Source organism: Gossypium hirsutum, chromosome A03, assembly GCF_007990345.1.
Source record: "Gossypium hirsutum isolate 1008001.06 chromosome A03, Gossypium_hirsutum_v2.1, whole genome shotgun sequence".
Classification (NCBI taxonomy): Eukaryota; Viridiplantae; Streptophyta; class Magnoliopsida; order Malvales; family Malvaceae; genus Gossypium; species Gossypium hirsutum.
Genome location: NC_053426.1, coordinates 48,378,260 through 48,391,051, shown reverse-complemented (window position 1 = coordinate 48,391,051; position 12,792 = coordinate 48,378,260). Strand labels below are relative to the sequence as shown.

Sequence of the window (12,792 nt, the reverse complement as noted above, 5' to 3'; positions counted from 1 at the left end):
CTGGAAGAGTCAATATAAGACGAATCAATCTGTCAACGAGTGGGTACATGACTGACTTTCCACTTTCAACTAAGCTTCTGCAAAGTTCAGAAAGTGTTGATACTTTTCTCAAATCAGGATGCTTAGATACATCAAGTTCATAATGCTTCAACTCATATGGGAGACGTTCTTTCTCTTGTTGAGAAAAATCTTCTGGATAGAACTTGTTCACAAGAATGCAAATTTTATCAATATCAAATAACTTGAAAAACTCCTTGGGATCTAAAGCTGTAGTAAGAGTGAGAAGCTCGACAACATTTTCATTAAACCTGCTCTTCAATTCTTGCAACTGAGTATCTATTGTAGCAAAAAATATATCCACTCGATAATGATGCTCCACTGTAACATCTTCCTTCTTGTTGCGACTACGACCCACAATGTATTGAGCATTCATATCTGGAAAATCCAACTCCGAAGTTTCACAAAAAGATATCACATTTTTCAACAATTCATTCCATCCATCATCTCTCAACTTTTGAATTAAATCTTTCGTTGTCAAAACTAAACTCATGGCATTTAATATATCTTGAGAACGACGTTGCAGAGCTTGACAAAGGTTATCAGTAATCCCTAAAACTTCCTTCATCACATGCAAAATAAAAATAAACTCAAAAGATCTCAATCTATTATATGCATTATGAGCATCTCCTCGTTGAGAATAGTTAGAACCGGTATTTTTTAGATTTTCAAGAATTGTGCTAGTAGCATTGTACATCTTCAGTAAACTAGTAACTGAATTTAAATGGGAACTCCATCGAGTCTCACCAGGACGTTGTAATGTGCCAATCTGATTCATTCCTATTCAAGTTGCTAACTCATTGATGGATACCAAACGAGATATTTCAGCTGCTTGGGCTTTTTGTAATTCATCGTGTCGTTTGGAAGAAGCCGAAGCAATATTAACAATATCAGACAAGTCTTTAAAAAATTGATGCACTTCAACCACTTCTCTAGCTGCTGCAACCAAAGCTAACTGAAGACGATGAGCAAAACAGTGAACATAATAGGCATATCGACAATCATTCAAAATCAAAGCTTGCAAGCCGTTAAATTCCCCACGCATATTGCTTGCTCCATCATAGCCTTGACCTCGGATATTTTGTATGTCAAAACTATGTTGCAAGAGAACTTTAAAAATTACATTCTTCAAAGTCAATGATGCAGTATCTTTAACATGGACTATATCAAAAAATCGTTCTTTTACTTGTCCTTGTTTATCAACAAATCTCAAAATAATTGCCATTTGCTCTTTTTTCGACTCGTCTCTCGCTTCATCCACAATAATGCTGAACTTTCTATCACCAATTTCTTCACGAATTACATTACGAACTCTATTGGCATAAATTTGCAATATCTCTTTTTGTATTTTTGAAGAAGTATAACTAGCATTTTGTGGAGCACTTTTCAAAACATCTTCAACTTTCTCATCATACGATGCTAATAGTGATAACAGTTCAAGAAAGTTCCCACGATTTTTTGATCCCAAGCTTTCATCATGACCTCTAAAAGCACACCCTCGAAATGACAACCATCGAACAACATCTATACTAGTTTTCAGACGTAGACGATTAGCTGAAATTTGTTGTGTAGTTTGTCTATCAAGTGATACTTCAATATGTTGAGCTTGATTCATTAAATCTACATAAGCTCGTTGTGCATTATTATGCAGTGAATTCGGATCTTTTCCCATATGTGTCAAAAAAGCACAATTGCATCCATCGTGTACCTTTTTCCAATTACTAAAGCCATTATTAGTAAATGCACTTGATCCAAAACGACTAGTTGGATTGCTATTAAAAAGAAAACAAGGCAAACAAAATACTGCATCTTTAGAAGGTGAATATTCTAACCAGGAAAATTGTTTAAACCATAATGGTTGAAAATAACGAGGATGCTTTTTTGAATTGGAAGCAGGATATTCTGAAAGAATAGGTTGATAAGGTCCAGCCTTAATATAAGCTCTTCGAATTTCATCACGCATATTAACTGGATACTCATATATTTGCTTACGTAACCCAGGTTCACGTTCTAAGTTAGACAAATCAAGTGCCCCATCTTCAACTCTAGGAATTTTAGAAGGACGAGCATCAGAGTTTAAAGGAACAAACGATGAAGGTGGTACCTCAATTTGAGATGCTTCTGAAGGTGATTGTGTAGTCTCTGTACTTTTCTTTTTAAAAAACGAATCAATTGTTTTCGACTTCATCACTACAATATCTTAAAAGATCAAATAAAAAATTAATAACTATAAAATAAAATTAAACTATAAACTTTAAACCACAATAAAAACAAAATTAATAACTAGAAAATAAAATTACAATCTAAACTTTAAAACACAATAAAAACAATTGTAAAATTACAAAAAGATGAAAAGAAAAACCTTAGAAGATGAACTCGAAGCCGCGTTTGAAGGACAAACGTTGATGACAATAGTTGTTAATAGCAATAGGAAAAGAGACTTCTTTTTCACTAGTTAACAAATTAAATTTTAACCTAAGTTCACATTTAATATTATATTAAAAACTATCATCTAAAAAAAGAAAGTTGGAAATATATCAATATTGTATTTAATGTTATATTAATGTTGATTACAATAATATATTATATAAATATTTAAAGTTAAAAAGTTAAAATATATTATATGGATAAAATAAAAAAATAATTTTTTTTAATGTTCAAAGTAGGAAAGGGGGGCCACAAACAACAATTTAAGGGGGGACCAAAGTTTTAAAATCTAAAGGGACTAAACAATAATTTTTTTTTATAATTTTAGGGGGGGCTGGGGCCACTGCCAGCCCCCCCTAGATTCGCCACTGACTTTACACCCCTTGCACAATTGTGACAGCCCAAAATTGACCCTAGTCGGGAAGTGGTTTCGGGACCGCTAAACCGAGTCACAATAATAATTAGATGTTATATCCTATGTTTATTTCATGTGAAAGTGCATGTGTGAAAATTTCATGCTTTGATTTTGCCAATTGTGAGTGAAATTTTGAAATGTGACTCATGTGAAAATTTTTGCAAATGCTATAAGCTAATTTGTAGTGGCCAAATAACTTATAGTATGAAATAGGTGGATTTGCATGTCAAATTTCCCACCTTAAAACAAGGTGGCCGGCCATGATGGGCATGATGAGCAATTGTGCAATTTTTTTTTTGGAAATTATGGCATAAGTATGGCACAAATAAAATATGTTAATTTGTGTCATAAAATGTTGGGATAAAACAAATAAAATAAGGGGCATGGGCATAAAATAATGAAAAGGAGTATGGTGAATACAAAAAAAAAATGTGTGTGTAGTTGTTTGTCCCCCCCCATTGCCGTGAGCTAAAGAAAAGAAAGGAGAGAATTTTTGTTCATCCTTTTCTCATCTTCATACTTGCCGAAACTAGAAAGAAAAAACAAAGAAAAAAATTTCTCATCCTTTGGTTCATCCTTGGCCAATAATTTTAAGGAGGAAGGAAGAAGAAAGGTGAAGAGGTTCGGCCATGCATGTAGCTAGGCTAAGGTATGTTTGATGATGTTCCATGAGATGCATGCATGTTTTAGTTGTTAGCTTGAGTTCTACCTAGCCCATGGTCTAAATCTTGCTATGTGATGGAAATGACACTTGACCATGGATGCATCATTCTTGGTTGATGTTTGATGTGGTGGTGATGAGACATGAGGATGAGTTAAGATTTGACCTAGGTAGAGGTTGTGTTAATGTCATTGCATGCTAAATATGAAGCTTGTTAATGATGCATGTGATGATGACTTGATGATTCTTGAACCTCCTTTTTAGCATTTTTGAGTGAACACATATGTGCATTGGTTGCTAAATGGAGAAGAATCGGCTAGCAAGTTGTGTGCTAAGGCCGAATGTAACTTTTACATGTTAATGAGCAATGCATGTGTTAAATCGATGGGAAGGGAGAGGATGCTTTACTAGTGTGTATATGTGTGTATTAAGTGTTGAAATCGGCCCCAAAAATAGACATGCATATTCGGCCAAGGAGGAAAAAAAAATTAGCTAATATGTTGTGTTGATGCATGATTTCACATGTATGTGACTTTAATGTCTAATGTATAAATATGGGCTAAGTGCCTTGTGTTCATCTTTTCGATGCCTAAATGATGAAATCAATTTATTTGTTTAATTAAGCTCAAGAGCAAAGGGGAAATAGATCCGATAAAGGGAATGAAAAAGTGGTCGAATAGTTAGCGGAATCGTTCGACAACACCCGAGGTAAGTTCTTGAGTAAGAGAGCTTAAATTACGATGTGATTAAATCATGTTTTAAGCAAATTAAAATCATGCTCTATGTGTGGCTATTGAGCCGAATGTGCAAGGATGGTATGTGCCTTGTGTTTGAGTTTTGCTAATGAAAAAGAAATACGAATGTGCCATGAATTATTGTTAGATGTGCATGATTAATTGAATGCTGTCTGGGCTAAGTCCCGAAGGCTTTGTGCTAAGTGACTATATCCGGACTAAGATCCGAAGGCATTTGTGCGAGTTATTAATTCCGGGTTAAGTCCCGAAGGCCTTTGTGCGAGATACTAATTCCGGGTTAAGTCCCGAAGGCATTCGTGCGAGTTTTAAAATCCGGGTTAAGTCCCGAAGGCATTGTATGAGTTACTATAACCGGGCTATGTCCCGAAGGCACTTGAACGAGGAGCTATATCCGGTTAAATTCCGAAGGTACGTGATTTGGAAATGAATGAGCTTGCTGTAAAATTCCAGCTAATACTCGAAAAACATCCCAATATTGGGATATGTTACGTATGTGTTGAATTTAATCGAGCCCTTACAAATAAATATTCGCTCAGTTGATGAACGAGCTACCGGCCTTCGGCTAAGTTGGTCTTTTGTGTATGTACATAAGGGTTAACGTTGTGAAGTAAGTTTGATATCGGAAAATTGTGTATTATGAAATATTCCGTTTAGCTAAATGTGTGCTATTCTTTCGTTATGCTGGAATTCCTTGCTCAAAACTTACTAAGCATAAATTGCTTACTTCGTTCCATTGCTCCTCTGTTTTATAGATTTTTGGTTCTCCAGCTATCGGACTCGGGATCTTGAAGTCGAAGTCGCCCACACTATCAAAGGCTCTTTTGGGTACTCTTTTGGTTGAACTTTGATATGGCATGTATAGGACGACCCATTGTTGTTTTTCGAGTACTTTATGTGATGTATAAGTTTTGGATAGCCATGCGAAAATGGCTTATATGTGTTTGAGTATAATGTTATAATCATTTGGTGTGGATATGCTTGACAAGGATTGGCCACGGGGATGGTTAATCACTTTCATAAATTGTGCTATTTATGCCAAAAGGGCTAGTTGAATCATGGAAACCATGAAATAGGTAAAGCCCACCTTAAAGGCAGATGCTGACAGCAGCAGTGACGTAGATTTGGAAAATCACTAAAAATAGTAGGAATGGAATTAAATAGTGAATAAATTATGTAAACAAACCTTGAAGAATCTACTTTCATAGGAAAGTAACGAAACAATCATATGGACAGTATGTTAAGAGATATTCAGGTTCTCGTGAGACAGGGCCAGAACGGATTCTGGATTCCTTGTTCCGACTTTGGAAATTGATTATAAATTAACCAGAGATAATTAGGAGTCATACCATATATGTATAGATTCCTCTCTGAGTCTAGTTTCTATAGAAATAAACGGCATCAGTATTGGAGCCCTGTACAAGGAGATATCCAAGTCGTAATGTGCAAAGGTCAGGGTAGTCGATTCCTGTAACATGGGAGACTTTAACTAATAAACTGTACTAATTGGCCCAATCAAAAATTCTAGAAAAAAATATGTAGATGGGCATATGAGTCTAGTTTCAGGGAAAAATCACGAAACTTATTTTCGAGTTGTGAAGCTCAAGATATGATTTTTAAAGCGACTAGTACACAGATTGGGCAGTGTCTGGAAATTTTTCAAAGTTTGTTAACACCTCGTGTTCGACTCCGGTGTCGGACTCGGGTTCGGGGTGTTACATTTTATTGGTATCAGAGCTACGGTTTAGTCAATTCTAGGACTACCGTAATGTGTTGGGTCTAGCTATACATGCCATTTTATGTGATTACTTGATAGTGTGGTGATTTCTGACAATTGTAAATGTGTTTATTTATAGTAATGGATCCCGATCGTGACCGAGAGGTAGCTGATGATCTTGAGAGTGTAGCGCCTGCTCCCGCACAAGGGACAGTGCCGGCAGACTCTCAACCTAATGCTAGTAATCCGAATGATGAAGCTAGACAAGCATTCTATAGCGTGATGAATGATTGGTTCAACCAATACATTCGAACTAATATGGCTGTTCCACAACCTCCATTCCCGACAAATACTACCCCCGCACCTACAATACCACCGGTAACGGACCAAATAAGGTCAAATAAGCCCCCAGTTGACAGAATCCGAAAACATGGGGCTACTGAATTTAAGGCTATGGATAGCGATGATGCCGAGCAAGCTGAATTTTGGCTGGACAACACTATCCGGGTACTCGATGAGCTATCTTGTACACCCGATGAATGCCTAAAGTGTGCTATGTCCTTGCTACGTGATTCTGCCTACTATTGGTGGAGTACTCTGACTTCTGTTGTGCCCCGAGAGCAAGTAACTTGGGAGTTTTTCCAAACTGAGTTTCGGAAAAAGTATATCAGTCAGAGATTTGTTGATCAAAAACGGAAGGAATTTCTTGAGCTTAAGCAAGGCTCCATGTCGGTTACTGATTACGAGCGAAAATTTTTTAGACTTAGCAAATACGCTCGGGAATGTGTTTCGTCCGAAGCTATTATGTGTAAACGCTTCGAGGATGGGCTGAATGAAGATATAAAAATGTTCGTTGGCATTCTTGAAATACGAGAGTTCGTAGTACTTGTTGAACGAGCTTGTAAAGCCGAAGAGCTTAGAAAAGAAAAGCAAAGAGTTGATGAGGGAACTGGAGAGTTTCGTAAAAGATCCTCGGGAAGGTCTCTTCAACAGACATCGAAGAGATTTCGGGATGATGCGGGCCAGTTTAGAGGCACTTCGGGCTTTTTTAGACGAGATCGTGATCGACCCCTTGTGGGTACACGAGGCACTTCAGTCGCCAGTGTTGGGAATGAACGTCGAGACAGAACGAAATGCCGATATTGCGGTAAATGGCATTCGGGGAGTTGTAGATTCCCTGACCGCTCCTGTTACAAATGCGGATCAGTTGACCACTTCATTAAAGATTGCCCGAGGTTGTCGGGACAGAATGTAAATCAGAGTGGGAGACCGGGTGCTACCACTGCTCGGGGTAGACCATCTGGAAATGCGGGCAATGATGGTGGTGGTCAGAGAGGATCTAGAGATGATATAACCAGATCCGAAGCTCGTGCGCCTGCTAGAGCTTATGCTATACGTGCCCGCGAGGATGCTTCTTCGCCTGATGTTATTACCGGTACATTCACTCTCTTTGATACTAATGTAATTGCTTTGATTGACCCCGGTTCTACTCATTCTTACATATGTGAAACCTTAGCATCCAGTAAGACTTTACCTATTGAGTCTACTGAGTTCGTAATTCGGGTGTCAAATCCCTTGGGTCGTTACGTGCTTGTCGACAAAGTGTGTAAGAAATGTCCCCTGGAAATTCGAGGTTCCTGTTTTCCGGCGGACTTGATGCTTTTGCCGTTTGATGAATTTGATGTTATCCTTGGTTTGGATTGGTTGACCGCGCATGATGCGGTTGTGAATTGCAAGAGCAAGACTATTGATTTGAGGTGCGCAAATAACGAAGTAATCCGAATTGAGTCTGCGGACTTGGAGGGGATGCCAGCTGTAATATCAGCAATGTTGGCACAGAAATATGTAAGAAAAGGGTGCGAAGCATACCTTGCGTATGTACTTGATGACAAAGAATTAGAAAAGAAACCCGAATCTGTGCCGGTGGTTTGTGAATACCCGGATGTTTTTCCGGAAGAATTACCGGGTTTACCACCTGTTCGGGAGGTAGAGTTTGGTATTGAGCTTGTACCTGGGACTACGCCGATTTCGATAGCTCCGTATCGTATGGCACCAACCGAGTTAAAGGAGTTGAAAGCTCAGTTGCAAGAACTGACGGATAGAGGTTTCGCTCGACCAAGTTTCTCACCTTGGGGTGCACCAGTATTGTTCGTGAAAAAGAAGGACGGAACCATGAGGTTGTGCATTGACTATCGTCAGCTGAATAAAGTGACGATAAAGAACAAATATCCGTTGCCGCGCATCGATGATTTGTTCGACCAACTGAAGGGAGCCTCAGTGTTCTCAAAAATAGATTTGAGATCGGGCTATTATCAGTTGCGAATTCGAGATTCAGATATTCCCAAAACTGCCTTCAGAACGAGATATGGTCACTACGAATTCTTAGTGATGCCGTTTGGGCTCACTAATGCCCCTGCGGTATTTATGGATTTGATGAATCGGATCTTCAGACCGTATTTGGATCGGTTCGTAGTTGTGTTCATTGATGACATTTTGGTCTATTCAAGAGATGAGACCGAACATGCTGAGCATCTGAGGCTAGTGCTGCAAATTTTGCGGGATAAGCAGTTATATGCTAAGTTCAGTAAGTGTGAGTTCTGGTTAAGAGAGGTTAGCTTCTTGGGTCATGTGGTATCCGCGTCAGGTATTCGTGTTGACCCGAACAAAATTTCAGCCATACTTGACTGGAAACCTCCGAGAAATATTACTGAAGTTCGGAGCTTTTTGGGGCTCGCCGGTTATTACCGACGATTTGTGAAAGGTTTCTCGATGATAGCCACACCAATGACGAAGCTACTTCAAAAGGATGTTAAGTTCGAGTGGACGGAGAAATGTCAGAAAAGTTTCGACCAACTGAAAACTCATTTGACTGAAGCTCCAATTTTGGTGCAACCCGAATCAGGTAAAGAGTTTGTCATTTATAGTGACGCATCCCTACTTGGGTTGGGTTGCGTATTGATGCAAGAAGGTTGAGTCGTGGCCTATGCGTCGAGACAATTGAAGCCACACGAGAGGAATTATCCGACCCATGATCTCGAACTAGCTGCCATCGTGTTTGCTTTAAAAATATGGCGACATTATCTGTTTGGTGAGAAGTGCCATGTATTTTCGGATCACAAAAGTCTCAAATATTTGATGACTCAACGAGACTTGAATCTGCGACAAAGACGTTGGCTTGAGTTGTTGAAAGATTACGAGCTTGTCATTGATTACCACCCGGGAAAGGCTAACGTGGTTGCGGACGCCTTAAGCCGGAAGTCATTGTTTGCTTTACGAGCGATGAATGTGCATTTGTCTGTTCTACCAGACAATGTGTTAGTAGCTGAATTAAAAGCTAAACCATTATTGACTCACCAAATTCGTGAAGCTCAGAAAGTCGATGATGAATTGGTTGCAAAACGGGCTAAGTGTGTTCCGAACGAGGAATCGGAGTTTCAAATTGATGATGATGATTGTTTGAGGTTCAGAAATCGTTTGTGTGTTCCAAGGAATTCGGAACTCATTTCGATGATTCTGAACGAAGCCCATTGTAGCCGAATGTCAATTCACCCGGGGAGTACGAAAATGTACAACGATTTGAAACGTCAATTTTGGTGGCATGGTATGAAACGGGACATCTCCGACTTTGTTTCGAGATGTTTAATATGTCAACAAGTGAAAGCGGAACATCAAGTGCCTTCAGGATTACTCCAGCCGATCATGATACCCGAGTGGAAATGGGATCGAGTCACAATGGACTTTGTGTCCGGACTGCCCTTGTCAGCAAGTAAGAAGGATGCGATATGGGTTGTTGTTGATAGACTGACTAAGTCGGCTCATTTCATCCCCGTACGTACGGATTTTTCATTGGATAAACTAGCTGAATTGTATGTTTCTCAAATTGTGAGATTACACGGGGTACCTGTTTCTATCGTGTCGGATAGAGATCCGAGATTCACCTCACGATTTTGGAAGAAATTGCAAGAAGCTCTGGGTACCAAGCTGCATTTTAGCACTGCTTTTCACCCCCAAACCGATGGTCAATCCGAGCGGATAATTCAGATACTTGAGGATATGTTGAGATGTTGCATCCTCGAGTACAGTAGTGCATGGGAACGGTATTTACCTTTGATTGAATTCGCTTACAATAATAGTTTTCAATCAAGTATTAAGATGGCACCTTACGAGGCCTTGTACGGTCGTAAATGCCATACACCATTGTTTTGGACCGAGCTCGGTGAAAGTAAAATTTTCGGAGTTGATTTGATTAAAGATGCTGAACAGAAAGTAAAGGTAATCCGTGAAAGTCTGAAGGTAGCCACAGATCGTCAGAAGTCGTACGCGGATTTGAAACGAAGAGACATCGAGTATCAGGTGGGAGACAAAGTGTTCCTTAAGGTTTCACCTTGGAAAAAGATACTCAGGTTTGGCCGTAAGGGCAAGTTGAACCCAAGATTCATTGGGCCGTACGAAATCTCCGAACGAGTTGGTCCGGTTGCGTATAGATTGATTTTGCCCCCTGAGCTTGAAAAGATTCACGACGTCTTTCATGTTTCGATGCTTCGACGCTATCGATCTGAGCCATCGCACATAATTAGCCCATCACAGGTTGAAATTCAAGACGATATGAGCTATGAAGAAGAACCGATGCGTATCCTAGCTCGTGAAGTGAAGGAGTTGCGAAACAAAAGAGTTCCGCTAGTAAAGGTGTTATGGCTCAAACACGGGATCGAGGAAGCTACTTGGGAGACCGAGAGCTCGATGAAAGAGCGATACCCAAACCTATTCACCGGTAAGATTTTCGGGGACGAAAATTTCTTAAGTGGGGGAGAGTTGTGACAGCCCAAAATTGACCCTAGTCGGGAAGTGGTTTCGGGACCGCTAAACCGAGTCACAATAATAATTAGATGTTATATCCTATGTTTATTTCATGTGAAAGTACATGTGTGAAAATTTCATGCTTTGATTTTGCCAATTGTGAGTGAAATTTTGAAATGTGACTCATGTGAAAATTTTTGCAAATGCTATAGGCTAATTTGTAGTGGCCAAATAACTTATAGTATGAAATAGGTGGATTTGCATGTCAAATTTCCCACCTTAAAACAAGGTGGCCGGCCATGATGGGCATGATGAGCAATTGTGCAATTTTTTTTTGGAAATTATGGCATAAGTATGGCACAAATAAAATATGTTAATTTGTGTCATAAAATGTTGGGATAAAACAAATAAAATAAGGGGCATGGGCATAAAATAATGAAAAGGAGTATGGTGAATACAAAAAAAAAATGTGTGTGTAGTTGTTTGTCCCCCCCATTGCCGTGAGCTAAAGAAAAGAAAGGAGAGAATTTTTGTTCATCCTTTTCTCATCTTCATACTTGCCGAAACTAGAAAGAAAAAACAAAGAAAAAAATTTCTCATCCTTTGGTTCATCCTTGGCCAATAATTTTAAGGAGGAAGGAAGAAGAAAGGTGAAGAGGTTCGGCCATGCATGTAGCTAGGCTAAGGTATGTTTGATGATGTTCCATGAGATGCATGCATGTTTTAGTTGTTAGCTTGAGTTCTACCTAGCCCATGGTCTAAATCTTGCTATGTGATGGAAATGACACTTGACCATGGATGCATCATTCTTGGTTGATGTTTGATGTGGTGGTGATGAGACATGAGGATGAGTTAAGATTCGACCTAGGTAGAGGTTGTGTTAATGCCATTGCATGCTAAATATGAAGCTTGTTAATGATGCATGTGATGATGACTTGATGATTCTTGAACCTCCTTTTTAGCATTTTTGAGTGAACACATATGTGCATTGGTTGCTAAATGGAGAAGAATCGGCTAGCAAGTTGTGTGCTAAGGCCGAATGTAACTTTTACATGTTAATGAGCAATGCATGTGTTAAATCGATGGGAAGGGAGAGGATGCTTTACTAGTGTGTATATGTGTGTATTAAGTGTTGAAATCGGCCCCAAAAATAGACATGCATATTCGGCCAAGGAGGAAAAAAAATTAGCTAATATGTTGTGTTGATGCATGATTTCACATGTATGTGACTTTAATGTCTAATGTATAAATATGGGCTAAGTGCCTTGTGTTCATCTTTTCGATGCCTAAATGATGAAATCAATTTATTTGTTTAATTAAGCTCAAGAGCAAAGGGGAAATAGATCCGATAAAGGGAAGGAAAAAGTGGTCGAATAGTTAGCGGAATCGTTCGACAACACCCGAGGTAAGTTCTTGAGTAAGAGAGCTTAAATTATGATGTGATTAAATCATGTTTTAAGCAAATTAAAATCATGCTCTATGTGTGGCTATTGAGCCGAATGTGCAAGGATGGTATGTGCCTTGTGTTTGAGTTTTGCTAATGAAAAAGAAATACGAATGTGCCATGAATTATTGTTAGATGTGCATGATTAATTGAATGCTGTCCGGGCTAAGTCCCGAAGGCTTTGTGCTAAGTGACTATATCCGGACTAAGATCCGAAGGCATTTGTGCGAGTTATTAATTCCGGGTTAAGTCCCGAAGGCCTTTGTGCGAGATACTAATTCCGGGTTAAGTCCCGAAGGCATTCGTGCGAGTTTTAAAATCCGGGTTAAGTCCCGAAGGCATTGTATGAGTTACTATAACCGGGCTATGTCCCGAAGGCACTTGAACGAGGAGCTATATCCGGTTAAATTCCGAAGGTACGTGATTTGGAAATGAATGAGCTTGCTGTAAAATTCCAGCTAATACTCGAAAAACATCCCAATATTGGGATATGTTACGTATGTGTTGAATTTAATCGAGCCC

At 39.2% G+C, this 12,792-nt stretch overlaps 1 protein-coding gene across 1 annotated transcript; it reads right to left on the bottom strand.

Annotated features, from left to right (window-relative positions):
* Window positions 1–841: 841 nt before the first annotated feature.
* LOC107887863 (zinc finger MYM-type protein 1-like) lies at window positions 842–2,245 on the bottom strand. The gene has a single exon (XM_016812084.2). It carries the CDS (start codon window positions 2,243–2,245, stop codon window positions 842–844), a length of 1,404 nt encoding a protein of 467 aa, XP_016667573.2.
* Window positions 2,246–12,792: the final 10,547 nt, after the last annotated feature.

Coding starts and splice junctions, on each gene's coding strand:
- LOC107887863 (XM_016812084.2), bottom strand. CDS start 2,245: ATGAAGTCGAAAACAATTGATTCGTTTTTTAAAAAGAAAAGTACAGAG.